Source organism: Gobius niger (genome assembly GCF_951799975.1).
Source record: "Gobius niger genome assembly, chromosome: 18".
Lineage (NCBI taxonomy): Eukaryota > Metazoa > Chordata > Actinopteri > Gobiiformes > Gobiidae > Gobius > Gobius niger.
The window spans coordinates 1723262-1737885 of record NC_136869.1 but is presented as its reverse complement, the minus strand read 5'-3'; the positions used below and the strand labels follow the sequence as shown (position 1 = coordinate 1737885).

At 44.1% G+C, this 14624-nt stretch overlaps 1 protein-coding gene across 1 annotated transcript; it reads left to right on the top strand.

Moving 5' to 3' along the window:
* The first annotated feature begins 996 nt into the window (after nucleotides 1–996).
* eci2 (enoyl-CoA delta isomerase 2) lies at nucleotides 997–12819 on the top strand. The gene is made up of 10 exons (XM_079575710.1): nucleotides 997–1147; nucleotides 1894–1958; nucleotides 4481–4683; nucleotides 5866–6060; nucleotides 8792–8861; nucleotides 8938–9040; nucleotides 10840–10960; nucleotides 11129–11218; nucleotides 11413–11556; nucleotides 12633–12819. The coding sequence occupies exons 1-10, from the start codon at nucleotides 1092–1094 to the stop codon at nucleotides 12786–12788; spliced, it is 1203 nt and encodes a 400-aa protein (XP_079431836.1). The 5' UTR covers nucleotides 997–1091; the 3' UTR covers nucleotides 12789–12819.
* The last annotated feature ends 1805 nt before the right edge of the window (nucleotides 12820–14624 follow it).

Sequence of the window (14624 nt, the reverse complement as noted above, 5' to 3'; positions counted from 1 at the left end):
AAAAAGGTGATTAAAAAAAAAAAAGCCACAAAGAAGCGACAAAAGAGCTAAAAATGGTGCCAGAAAGGATTAAAAAGCAACAAGAACGGACAAAAACACTTAAAAAAAATGTTACAAAAATGCTGCGACAACACAACAAAAAAGATATGTTTTGTAGGCCTTAGCTTTCAAATGGGGCTCCAGTTGAGAAGCTTTTAGATTTGGGTAAAGGCGAACTGGAGGAAATGCAAATTCAGGCGGGGGGTAAGAGGTTAACAGAACTAGTCCTACATATTGTGTCAAGAAAGCGCAAAATAAAAATATATTATTCCTATTATTGTGTTTAGGTAACTTTAAAATGTCACTAAATATAAAAATAAAACCTCCTAATATATGTTTTATTCCTGATTGTGCTTACGTAGCTTCGTCTGGCCAATGAGAGCGCGAGTAAATGCGGAAGTCCGGATGTAAACACAGCGGCGGCTAACGCTAATGCTAACACTAATGCTAACGGCGCTGTAGCTTCTCTCCTCCCCGTCTCTGCCGCTGAACTTTGGCCGCTTTACATATTATGTCAAGAAAGCGCAAAATAAAAATATATTATTCCTATTATTGTGTTTAGGTAACTTTAAAATGTCACTAAATATAAAAATAAAACCTCCTAATATATTTTTTATTCCTGATTGTGCTTACGTAGCTTCGTCTGGCCAATGAGAGCGCGAGTAAATGCGGAAGTCCGGATGTAAACACAGCAACGGCTAACGCTAATGCTAACGCTAATGCTAACAGCGCTGTAGCTTCTCTCCTCCCCGTCTCTGCCGCTGAACTTTGGCCGCTCTACATATTATGTCAAGAAAGTGCAAAATAAAAATATATTATTCCTATTATTGTGTTTAGGTAACTTTAAAATGTCACTAAATAAAAAAATAAAACCTCCTAATATATTTTTTATTCCTGATTGTGCTTACGTAGCTTCGTCTGGCCAATGAGAGCGCGAGTAAATGCGGAAGTCCGGATGTAAACACAGCGGCGGCTAATGCTAATGCTAACTGCGCTGTAGCTTCTCTCCTCCCCGTCTCTGCCGCTGAACTTTGGCCGCTCTCCGTGCACTCATGGCCGGTGTCGCTCTGAAAACCTTCGCCGCTCGACGTCTGCTGCATCTGTCGCGGTGAGAATCAGAACCTGCGACTTTAGGGGCGGTTTAAGCGTTGAAGGACATGACTTTTTAAAGCTTTACTGAGTCTGTTTGTGCCTCGGGGTCACATTGGACACGAAACCGAGCCTGACACTTCAGAACTAAAGAGCAACGCACTTTTCTTTAGGGACAGTCTCTTATCTCTGTCTGGACTGAAAAGTATTTCTGATTTTCAACAAATGTTAAGTTGCGAAATGTTTTGTTTAATGTGCAAAGTTATGTCTCGCTTATTATAGTGTTGCTAATTTCCCTTAATTAGTGAACAATGCTCCCGTTGTGTTGATGAATCCGTCTGTTCTCATTTTTTTCTATTAATTAACCTTTTTTCTTGTCACTTGTCAATTGAAAATCATGAAATTAAATAATATCTGGTTCTGTCTAAACGAAACGGTCATATTTAAATCTCCTGAATACTTGGCTTGTTTTCAGAAATGCTGCGCCTGTGACCTTTACCCTGCATTCAGCCCTCTGTGATAATCTTCACAATGAGACTCTGCTGTTTGTCACTTTGTAAAATAATGTTAAACACGATTTCAAAGTGAATGAACAGGTTTAGAAAGAAGTGATTATCGATCCTGCGTGAGGTCACATATAACAGTAGAAAGTCTGTCCTGATGTGGAACCTTGTGTCAGTTTGTGTTTCATGTGGATAGGCCCCAGAATTACAGGGAGCCCCGATATTTACGTGTTGTAACTGTAATGTTTGTTGTGTTTTCCAGATTAGTCCGTCCGTCCCTTGTTTCAGCTGTGAAGCTCCACACGGCAGGTTCTCCTCTGAGGATGGGTGAGTGCAGTCACTTCAACTCTTTTATTCTGGATTAAACTCACGTGATCCAGGTCTAATTCAGAACTAGGTCTAAAGTGAAGAATCACTGATACAGATATTATTATAAGAAATGTCAATTCAATTCACCTTTTTTATTTGAGCATCTGAGTTCCATAAAGTTGTGCATAGGAACGGGGTTCTGCACATTAAGCAAAGCCAAAGAAAGATGCATGTGCAGGTGAATAAGTAAATACATAAATAAATAATGTGGATTTGATGCTCAAAAGGAGTAGGCAGAAGCTTAAAGGGACTATAAGGAGTTTAAAAATGTTAAAATTATGTATTTTCCTCCCCCTACATGTTCCAGCCATGTCCTAATGTGTAGAATGAGCTCAGACCAACTGCCTCTAAAATCCTGTACGGTCACTTAAAAATGTGTCATGCTCGAGCTTAATATAGAAGGTGCAGTTACACATATGGCCTGAGTTGGCAGTTGTGAGTATAAAATGGCGAACTTGCATCCAGCCCCTTTAAGCTTGTTGGCGCCTTCCCCCTTTTGCACATATGAGCAGTAGATACATTAATATACTACAGGGGTGTCCAAACTTTTTTCCTGTGGGGCCGCATACTGAAGCGTACACAGGGTGAAGGGCCATAGATCGGTGGTTAGTGCCGCAAAACCTTTGACTAGCAGAGGTTTAAATTGCTCCACACACCTTTATTTCTGCTCAAAACCTTCATGCCAGCTCTGTCTCACAGTACAAGGTTAGTTGTTTGGTTAGAATTGTGTAGAATTATTATATTTCAAATAAAAAGGACCATCTCTGATGATGTGTCCCGATTCAGCAAGAAGGCAGACGGCCACCAAAAATTGGTCTGAGGGCCGCATTTGGCCCCCGGGCCGCACTTTGGACACCCCTGATTTACTATAATCAAGAAGACATAATGGCACATAGTTAATTTGTCGTATTCCAGTGACTGTACAATCAGCAATATTAACGTCACAACCGTTTTGCTAATCCCAAGACAAAGAAAGAAAACTCTTTTACCTACTCTTCAATAATTACAAATACACATCACTGCCAATAACTGGTCACCGATCTTTAATTTGATCATTTGATCCATTGTTATTAATAAGGAACAATAAGTATCAATAATAGATACAGACGGCATCTCTGGAATCGCCCATATATGGTCATTTTTAAAAACAGTTAAGGGGGAAAACAATTTTGAAAAAATTTATATTTTCTCTAATTATTCAAAAATTACTGTAACAAATGCTGAATTATGAATATAGTTTCTACTAAATAAAGATACAAAGACATGGGTAGGAGCAAAGTGGTTCAACATCCCATAAATACATGAATAACGGAGAATGCTAACTTGATGCTACATGTTAGCATCGGGCTAATACTAACAGTTGGCTCGCGCTAGCTACAACTGCCGTTTTTTCACTTCTACTGAACAATCTGCTGTGAGAAAATATCCAAATGGGCCCGATTTACATTTGACTTTATTTGTGTGTGTGTTTCTCTAAAGATTCTATTTTCCCCCTCGGCGAAGCCACGGCCCCTTCTATGACGAGATGCATCTGTATCTATATTGTTTGCTTTTAAAGCAGCACTAAGTAACTTGTTTTCTTTAATAAACCCTCCCCGTGGTCCCTGTGGGGGTGATACAAGTGTTAAAGGGATGATTGGAGGGTCTTTCATCGCCCCCTGGTGTCTCTGGCCAGAAAACCATGTTTGCAACTTTACTGCCACCAGACCGGAGTCACCAATACACACTAATGGCATCACGAAGAAGAAGCTAACGGGCAAAGCTAACTGTGGGCTAGCGCCGCTTAAACAGTATTTACAGCCAAGTTTGAGTGAAAAAATATATATTTCCGTTGTATCATTGGATGAACAATATCCCTCTGTTCCTTTGTCTTTTCTGTCAGCGTAGGATTTACTCTCCAAGACAATTAATGAGTAAAAAAAGCACAACTTGCTACGACACCTGCAGTTGCGCTTATGGCCTCTAGGGGCAGGAGTTACTCAGTACTGCTTTAATGGACGCAATATTATTGATTGTGTGTTGTGTTATTAACGACCACATTATATGCTTATTAATATTGTATTTATTTCATTTTTCTTTTTACAATTATGTTATTTTAATCTGTGCCAATCCAGAGACAAATACGGACTATCCGATACTGAAGTGATTCCATCCCTGTCTTAGTTTAACACTTAGTTTACTCTTTAAATAGGGAAGGGCAGTGACATCTAGTGGCAAACTGTCATTACAACCGCATCACAGGGTTTCAGAATTCCACCATTTTATTGAAATGTCTGCGAAATAAAAGCACATTCTCTGGACTTTTACCCCTACCTTAACCTAAGACCTGCAAAGCTAATCTAAACAGATCTTTTAGCATAAGGCTTAGAGGCCTGTAGTTCAGAGTGAAGGAGATCCAAGTCTTATTAGTCGCTGGAACTCCATATATGGGCACGGTGAGTCAAAGAGCCGGATCGGTTTCCCCTCTCTCTCGTGTGCAGGAGCCACGGTGGAGCAGTTCGAGGAGGCCAAGTCCAGGATGTCGTCTCTGAGGCAGGACCCGGGGAACGAGGCGAAGCTGAAGATCTACGCTCTGTTCAAGCAGTCCACGCTGGGGCCCTGCACCACGGCGCGGCCCGGGATGCTGGACTTCATCAACAGGGCCAAGTGGGACGCGTGGAAGGCCATGGGAGAGATCTCACAGGTGCAGACCCATAGAAAGAAAAAGGAGAAATAGTGGCTTCGTTCCATTGTCGCAACACGGACGACACGCCGCCATCTTGGTCCGGCGTATGTTTTTATGCAGCCAATGTAATGTAATGGAGCTGGAATAATGACTGTTCTGATGAAACCCATTATAACAACACATGCAAGTCTGATCATAAGGATTAAGGATCGCTACTAATCACAGTTCGATATTTTTTGTTCTTGCCACATTTTAAAATTATATATATATGTATTTTCTGAGGTTTTTATCGATAATTGACCTGTAACTGACCCATACAAACAGCAGATGGCAGCCTTGACATCGACATGCCTTGTGTTACATTTTGTTCAATCATATTATATTATATTTATATTTTAACTTAACCAATGTTTTCTGTTAATAATTATTCCTTTTTCCTCATGGGCTAATTTTGATTATCAGGAAACAAACCAGCGACACAAGCTGCCATTAACGTTTTGTCAATCCGATTATAACAACCGGATAAAGTGACCAAACTAACAATATAAACTTTAAATTATAATTCATCCGTGTGAAAGGTAATTCTGTTGTTTCGTAAAGACTGTCCTTTGATAAAAACAGTCCCAAACTGCACTGAAATGTTTACTCCGTGAGCCGTAAAGCTCCTGCTTCATAGTAATGCTAACGACGCTAACAACGCTAACTGTGAAAAGTGAAGGCAGCTACAGTACGGCCAAGTGAGACATATTTCACAGTATTTATATATCCTGTTCTGTGTTTTTCTTTATCATGTACATGTCAGAAGATGATGTTTAATGTCCATTACAGTATCTGTGAGTCAGACCCATGAAAAGCCCAAACTTGAACGTGATTAGCATTTAGCTCATTTGTATCTAAAATAAATTATACAAAGGTCTGTACATGTATTAATGATTTCGAACGAGGCTTTGGCCCCTCCCCTAAACATGGTGGAAGTGTTGACAACAGCTGAAAACATCTGAATCGTTCATAATTTGAGATGTTTGGTGGCTAATGCTAACGGCTATAGGGGAAATACACTGAGGAGGCTAATGGCAAGTGTAACGTATACCGGAGTAGCTTCTTTGCTAGCTGTCGCTTCTCCTTTTTGTTTCTATGCACAGACGGCTGTGAACACGGCCTGAATCCAGACCAGTTTCTGACTAACCTTTGTGTCTCCAGGAGGACGCCCGTCAGCAGTACTGCGACCTGATTGGCTCTCTAGTGGCGGCTGAAGGAGGAAGCGCCGCCTCCGTCGCCGCACAGCCTTCTGGGAGTGCGAGCGCTCAGTACGAGACGCTGCTGGTGACGACGGAAGACAACATCACCACCATCAAGCTCAACCGGCCGGCCAAAAAGAACGCCATCACCACAGAGGTGAGAAACGAGAACGCCATCACCACAGAGGTGAGAAACGAGAACGCCATCACCACAGAGGTGAGAAACGAGAACGCCATCGGGTAAACAACGAGAACGCCATCACCACAGAGGTGAGAAACGAGAACGCCATCACCACAGAGGTGAGAAACGAGAACGCCATCGGGTAAACAACGAGAACGCCATCACCACAGAGGTGAGAAACGAGAACGGCATCACCACAGAGGTGAGAAACGAGAACGCCATCACCACAGAGGTGAGAAACGAGAACGCCATCACCACAGAGGTGAGAGACGAGAACGCCATCACCACAGAGGTGAGAGAAAGAACGCCATCACCACAGAGGTGAGAAACGAGAACGCCATCGGGTAAACAACGAGAACGGCATCACCACAGAGGTGAGAGAAAGAACGCCATCACCACAGAGGTGAGAAACGAGAACGCCATCACCACAGAGGTGAGAGACGAGAACGCCATCACCACAGAGGTGAGAGACGAGAACGCCATCACCACAGAGGTGAGAGAAAGAACGCCATCACCACAGAGGTGAGAAACGAGAACGCCATCACCACAGAGGTGAGAGACGAGAACGCCATCACCACAGAGGTGAGAGACGAGAACGCCATCACCACAGAGGTGAGAGACGAGAACGCCATCACTACAGAGGTGAGAGACGAGAACGCCATCACCACAGAGGTGAGAAACGAGAACGCCATCACCACAGAGGTGAGAAACGAGAACGCCATCACCACAGAGGTGAGAAACGAGAACGCCATCACCACAGAGGTGAGAGAAAGAACGCCATCACCACAGAGGTGAGAGAAAGAACGCCATCACCACAGAGGTGAGAAACGAGAACGCCATCACCACAGAGGTGAGAGACGAGAACGCCATCACCACAGAGGTGAGAGACGAGAACGCCATCACCACAGAGGTGAGAGACGAGAACGCCATCACCACAGAGGTGAGAAACGAGAACGCCATCACTACAGAGGTGAGAGACGAGAACGCCATCACCACAGAGGTGAGCAACGAGAACGCCATCACCACAGAGGTGAGCAACGAGAACGCCATCACCACAGAGGTGAGCAACGAGAACGCCATCACCACAGAGGTAAACAACGACAACGCCATCACCACAGAGGTGAGAAACGAGAACGCCATCACCACAGAGGTGAGAAACGAGAACGCCATCAGGTAAACAACGACGTCGCAGCCGCCGCCCCTACCAAAGGTCGTGCCACCCATTGATGTCAGCTTGGTTTGGTCCTAAATTATAGTGTAGTCGAACGCTTTATGGGCCAGATCTTGTGGTTCACAGCGCAGGCTGTAGAGCAGACGACTGCACAGACGGGGGCGCTCTTTGTAATCTTTAGTGTCAGACCTGGCGCAAAAAGTGGGCAGGACAGGAGGGGGGACAGACTCCCATTGCGATGTTGTGGTGCCGCCCCCTCCCCAGGCTTTCTCCAGACCTGAGGAAGGCGGTGGTTTGCGAGGGGGGGGTTCTCTTGTAAACGCGTAACATCCTGATGCAACGCAATGTTTAATAAAGATTAAAGAAATAAAAGTCCCTCCACTGCTGCAGATCCAAGCTGAGTGGGCGGGGAGAGAGGCCTCGCGCTGGATACAGTTCGAATGCGCAAAGTTACGAAATGTACAGGATTTAATTGATCAGAAACTGTCATATCGGCCGCAGAGGAGTTGCAGAGTTGTACAGTAGTTATAGTTCCATATTGGAACATTTGCGCTGCAGGTGCAGGATTCTTGGAGCGGCTGAATTGGAAAAAAAAAAAGTTGCTCTGCCCCCTGTGAAATGTGCTTCTTTCTTTTGGACTGAGCTGTGGCTGCACACGGAGCATCATCAGGAGGTAAAGACTGACACACGATGGAAATGTCTCCTTAAAACTCAGATCAGACCTGGTGTTGTGGCACTTGAGGCGTGTGCGGTTTATTTACTGTCGTTGTTTTGATGTTGTGTTGTGGTGTTGATCTACTGTATCAAAGTAAGCCCGTGCGTAACCTTCGCTCGAACAGACTTTTCAAGGCAATTTCGCTTTTGTTTTCAATTTGACGTCGATTCTAAGGAAGAAGACGAGGCAGAGCGATGTAAAGAGGAACATAATGTGAATGTTGCCACAGAAGAGCGGCTCCGAGTGCTGCTTGTAATGAACCAGCCTCAGTCGCCTCTTTTTCTTAAATAACGCCCTCTAGTGGCGCAGCCTTTAGCGTAATATGCAAGATCATGCGTGTACCATGTTGCGTTTAGAGTTGAGATCTGGCCCTATAAATGCATTGTTTCAAGGACCAGGAACAATCCAGATCTTCACAGCCTGATTCATTTAAGTTTTTTTGTGTTGCCAATGTGATGTCTCGCATCTACTCTAGAAGCTCCTTGGTGTTTGGAGTAAGAAACCCCATACATATTATAGACAATGCTACTATGTTCATGAAAATGGCCTAGTGCATAGCCCCGCTTTAATCATGTGACTTTGTATAATGTGTTGCCACCCCATGATTTTTTCTAGATCCGCCCCTGCTGTGTCTTTCCCACGCTTATTCATTCACAAATACTGACATGTTTGGTATCCACGTGTAGCAGGAAAGGCTGTGGCCGAGATGACGCTGTAATCCAAATATGGTCATTTCCTTTGTGGGACACAGCAGCGGCCTTTAGAAACAAACGTAAAACCTCCTGTTTGTGCAAAGGGGTAAATGTGAGTCTGTGCTGCAGATGTACAACGAGATCATGGCGGCGCTGGAGCAGGCGGGGAAGGACGACTCCGTGCTCACCGTCTTCACCGGTCAGAGCTTTATTTAAACACACGTTTGTCCCGAGTGAACTGTTGCTGACTGAGAGGTCTGTGCTCGTTTCCTCAGGAGCCGGAGACTTTTACTGCAGCGGGAACGACCTGACGAACTTCACCAAGATCCCGGACGGAGGAGTGGAGCTGATGGCCCAGCGGGGAGGAGATCTGCTCAGGTCCGGACTCTTCTACCGCTGCTGTTGATCAAAGTGATCGCCTGGAAGTCTGAATGTTTTACGACCACCAGTAATAATATACATGGATTCTTTTAATTAGGGAGGCACTGATACCACTTTGTCTAAAACCGATACGAGTACTTTGATTTAAGTACTCGCCGATACCGAATACCGATACGAGTACAAGGCATTTTCTTCAACATTCTTACTTTTCTCACAGCAGATTGGTTTGTAATTAGTAAATTTACTCATGTACATTTCCTTAAGTAAAGTCGGCGACACTTTTAAGAGCAGTTATATTAGAATTGTGCTGATGCCATTTATTTATTTATTTTTTTTCATTCAATATATTATTTATTTTTATGTCTCTGTCCATCACAGACAGAAAAGCCCATGTCCTAAAGCTCCCAATGCCTGAGCTTTATTCATTTATGTGTTTTTATTTAACAATAGTATTGAGATGTTACTTAAATGGTCCCTTTTCGTCTTTACTTCAGCTCCTGTAGATTTTCTCGTGTGTTTGTAGTAACTTAGCGAGAAGCTACAGCGTTTTCATTGTTCTGCTGCAGCTCATTTTCCTCAATATAAACATGCTGTATGTCTTTAGTTTGGATTTTCTGAGGACTTTTTAGTTTCTGGGTTAGTTTTTCAGATGAATAAACCCCTGGGCATAGAACGGCATCAGAATGGCCAAAACTGCTAGCCGCGAGTTAGCAATAGGGCTGGGTACCGTTCATATTTTTTCGATACCACTACTTTACCGATACCTGCTTTTCGGTACCGGTGCCTTAACTGTACTTTTTTCGATACCTTTGTTATTTTAATTGAGTTAAAATAATGTTTATAAAAAGGGCACAAACACGGCACATCAGAAAACAGGAGCAGCAGCGTCATTATTCCCACTAAAGCCGTGATAAAAAGAGAGTTGGGACATTATTCCCTCCTGAGCTGCAGGAACAGACCAGATCCACATCAGGACCGTTTACTGAAGATAAACTTTTCTAAACTCACTGAGCTGTTGGACAGTGAAAGCTCCTCACACGTCACAGATCTGTTACATAGTGAGAGCGCTCACTCTGTCACTGACAATGCACCATAACTGTTCCAAACATGGCTAATGCAGAGTGAGCGCTCACCTTTTCCAGAGACAATCTTTGATCCCAAACGCTCCGGTGCAGCTGGAGTTTAAACAACAGCAGGAACTTCAGGCTCTGCGGCTAAAGGTAAAGCTAAAGGTAAAGCTAAAGGTAAAGCTAAAGGTAAAGCTAAAGGTAAAGCTAAAGGTAAAGCTAAAGCTAAGGTAAAGCCCATGTGTTTCTTGTTGTCACTGCCGTGTTGTCGCTGCTTTTCTCTTTGTCTAAGAGTCTAGTTTCTTATTCAGTCCTGTTTTATAACCAGTTTACTGTAAGTCCTGGTTTAGTCCTGGTTTAGTCAGATGTAAATGAGCTCTATTGTCCCAGAGGAGAGAACAGCCCACAAGTTTAGAGGCCGATTTCCACGTCCTAAATGAAACTTCCACATCTTCTCCAAACATGATCCGATTTCCATGTGTTTCACATTGTTGGAGACTTTGGAGACGACCCTTTCACAGCTCTGTCCCGCTCAGAACGCCCCAAAACCCCCGTTCTCCTGATGGGTCACGTATTGAGCGCACACTGATAGAGAACGATTGCCTAAATATTCCCAGATCCCAATAAATCCACTTCATCTCAGTAGTTCTTCCTTTCCGATGTGTATTTGACTCTCACGCCCACAGACACGTGTACTGACTCGCCGCCGCCCTCTTGTGTGTGCCGTAGGAAGTACATTAAGACGTACATCGACTTCCCGAAGCCGCTGGTCGCCGTGGTGAACGGGCCCGCGGTCGGCGTCTCCGTCACGGTGTTGGGGCTGTTCGACCTGGTCTACGCCACAGAGCGGGTAAAACAAACTCTCTCAGCTACAGAACAAACACATCTGTGAAATCTATGTCCAGGTTTTTAAACGTCGCTCCCTCTGGATCTAAATCACAATCAGAACAAACGACAAATCAACATTTCTCTGGAAACAGTGTCAGTTTTGTTGTTGACGTGAGTGTTGTTTGTCCAGGCCACGTTCCACACGCCGTTCTCTCAGCTGGGCCAGAGCGCCGAGGGCTGCTCCTCCTACACCTTCCCCAAGATGATGGGGAACGCCAAGGTCAGTGTGAAGACCTCAGTATTAAAGCTCTCTCTCCTCTGTGAGTACTAATACCTCAGTATTAAAGCTCTGTGAGTAATAATACCTCAGTATCTCTCCTCTCTGAGTAATAATACCTCAGTATCTCTCCTCTGTGAGTACTAATACCTCAGTATCTCTCCTCTGTGAGTACTAATACTCTGATTTAACCCCAGGCGTCTGAGATGTTGCTGTTCAATAAGAAGGTGACGGCGGCTCAGGCCTGTGACCTCGGCCTCGTCACTGAGGTCTTTCCAGACTCCAGCTTCAACAGCGAGGTCTGGACCCGACTGAAGAGCTACGCCGCCCTGCCTCCAAACGTAAGTACTGCGACTACTGCGACTACGCCGCCCTGCCTCCAAACGTAAGTACTGCGACTACTGCGACTACTGCGACTACTGTGACTACTGTGACTACTGCGACTACGCCGCCCTGCCTCCAAACGTAAGTACTGCGACTACTGCGACTACGCCGCCCTGCCTCCAAACGTAAGTACTGCGACTACTGCGACTACGCCGCCCTGCCTCCAAACGTAAGTACTGCGGTTACAAAGACTACTGCGACTACTGCGACTACTACGACTACGCCGCCCTGCCTCCAAACGTAAGTACTGCGGTTACAAAGACTACTGCGACTACTGCGACTACTGCGACTACGCCGCCCTGCCTCCAAACGTAAGTAGAAGAAGAAGAAGATCTTTATTTATACAGCGCCTTTCACAGACATGGTCACAAAGCGCTTTACATGAGACAGTTGAACATTCACTCCACACTCGGTGGTGGAAACTACGTTTGTAGCTTCAGTTTCCCCTGAGGGACTACACACGTCTGCGCCAACGGACCCTTACATTACAAAGACTACTACGACTACTGCGACTACAAAGACTACTGCGACTACTGCGACCCTCGCTCCGAACGCTACAGTCCCGTTGCAAAGACTAGAAGTAAAAGACAAAGAGAAGAATATCCGTATAATCCATGGGTCTTGAGTTTCTCTCCGGAGCCGTGTGCGAGTGAATGTGACCGATGAGTGTTTCGGGACTGATCTTAAACCATTTCCTCACAGCTGCACGAACATTAAGGCGATAAAACAGAGCAGTAAATAAGACGACGTAAAGTTCAGGTGAGACGAACATAAAGTCCAAATAAGCGTCGGCAGCAGGTGGCGACGACGAGCGGCGTGGGCGTCCCCTGTTCTCCAGCACGGAGAGGAAAAACTCAGGAGGGAGAACTCCGTTCGATCTCGACAGGCACTCCCGAGGGAGGGGGGGGGGGGCAGGAGAACTGACTACAGATAAAAGAAGTATTCTGTCATAATAAGACAAAGACAGCGCTCAGTGAAGTTTTCTGTTCTTTGTGGCAAAAGAGTCCGGTCTGAGTCTCTGCTCCTGTTGCAGTCTCTGGCGCTGTCGAAGCAGCTGATCCGCTCGACGGAGCGCGAGCGCCTCCACGCCGTGAACGACGCCGAGGTGGAGCGGCTCATGGAGCGCTGGACGTCAGACGAGTGCTTCACCGCCATCATGAACTTCTTCCAGAGCAAAGCCAAGCTCTGAGACCGGGGGAGGAAACGCCACCGGAGGAAATGCCACCGGAGGAAACGTGAAGGCCTAGACCAGCGATAATTTAGATTCTAACCGTTTGCACTGCAGAAACATACTTTGATTAAACTCAGATTAACTTCAAATCTTCAGCTGGAATTTATATTTTTGCCGTTAAATAACAAAAAGATTATTAACCCCTTAACTCCCACCTGAACAGAGCACATTTTCTCCAGTTTGGCTTTTTTCCCCAATCCAAAAGCTTCTGGAAAAAAGCTGTGAAAATAGCAACAAAACTGAGACGAAAACAATGATGGAAATGTGACAAAAAAGTGAGAAAACATTGACAAAAAAGTGACGAAAAATGGATGAAAAGTGGCAAAAATGTCACAAAAATGTCACAAGAAATCAACAAAAATTTACAAAAAAAATTACAGAAATGTGATGAAAAAAGACAAAAAATTGATTAAAATTTGACAAAAAAAAATACAAAAAATGGACAAAAAAATGACAGAAATGTGACAAAAAATTGACCAAAAAATTGACCAAAAATGACAAAAAAAAACAAATATTTGACAAAAAAATGACCAAAAAAATGACAGCAATGTGACAAAAATTTTATTAAAAAAAAACAAAAACATTTATTTAAAAAATGACCAAAAAAGACAGAAATTTGACAAAAAATTGACAAAAATTTGATTTAAAAAATTGACAAAAAAATGACAAAAATGAGTTGAATACCCAACAAAAAATCTGATGAGGTGAGGAAAAAGATCCTCTCGGTTCAGGCGGGAGTTAAGAAGTTAAACCAACATTTATTACTGATTTCTTCACAGTCCGGGGCTGATGTCGTTATTTCAGGCAAATAAGATCAGTTTCTGCAGTGTGTTTTTCTACATAAAGCTACAGATTGTTTTGTAAAGCTCATTCTGCTGCAGTTTTAGCTGAAATTGACTCTGTTTTTTTGCTGTTTTTTTCCTCCGTCCAATGGGATGTTAATCTGAACAAATGAAAGGTGCAGATGTTCAGCGTTTGTCGCATTAATTTGTCTCTGGGGGAAACTAAATCCGAGCAAAGGCTGATTTCACTTCCTTTGCAAAGTGAATCGCAGAAGGACTTTTGTGTGAAGGGAAACCGGACCCAGTTTCGTGTTATTTCCTTGTAACTAACGCCGGAGTTTCAGCTCATCCTGATCCTTCCATAGTTTTAATTTAAACGTCTGTAAAAGTGCCTGAACTCTGTCGATCTGTTTCATAAAATAAACGTTTGTAACAATGAAGTAATTCTGATTTAAGTGGTGTTTTTACTCGGAAGCATTAAAAGTTATAACTGTTCAAGCTAATGAAATCCTGCTCCTTTTGCTGCAGATGCTCAGACTGTCTGCGCCGTCTGGGATCGGCCACACGATGGCGCCAGAGGAACAGCTGTGTGCGCAGTAATGTTTAACCAGGTTGGAGTAAAAAAGTGATTTTCATCCTTGTTTTCGTTGCTATTTTGATGCTTAACTTTGAAGCTTTTAGATTTGGGTAAAGCTCGATTAAAGAGGTTAAGGAGGAAATTGAGAGGCCCTTCTGTGGCTCCACCCCCTGTGCTGTAGTTCATGGACAAATGAAAGTCATTCAGTGCTAATGTTTAAATGTCGATTTGATGTAAGTCCAATTTCCTTCCCCCCAATTCTCTCCTCTCTCTCCTCTCTCTCCTCTCTCTCCTCTCTCCTCTCTTTCTCTCCTCTCTCCTCCCCTCTCTCTCCCCTCTCTCCTCTCCTCTCTCTCCTCCCCTCTCTCCTCTTCCTCTCTCTCCTCTCTCTCTTCTCTCTCCCCTCTCCCCTCTCTCCTCTTCCCTCTCTCTCCC

Bases quoted from the DNA above. Each gene is read 5' to 3' on its own strand.
- eci2 (XM_079575710.1), top strand. From the start codon at position 1,092: ATGGCCGGTGTCGCTCTGAAAACCTTCGCCGCTCGACGTCTGCTGCAT. The intron at 6,061-8,791 runs GTGAGAAACGAG...TCTGTGCTGCAG, and splicing joins AGAACGCCATCACCACAGAG to ATGTACAACGAGATCATGGC. The intron at 9,041-10,839 runs GTCCGGACTCTT...TGTGTGCCGTAG, and splicing joins CGGGGAGGAGATCTGCTCAG to GAAGTACATTAAGACGTACA.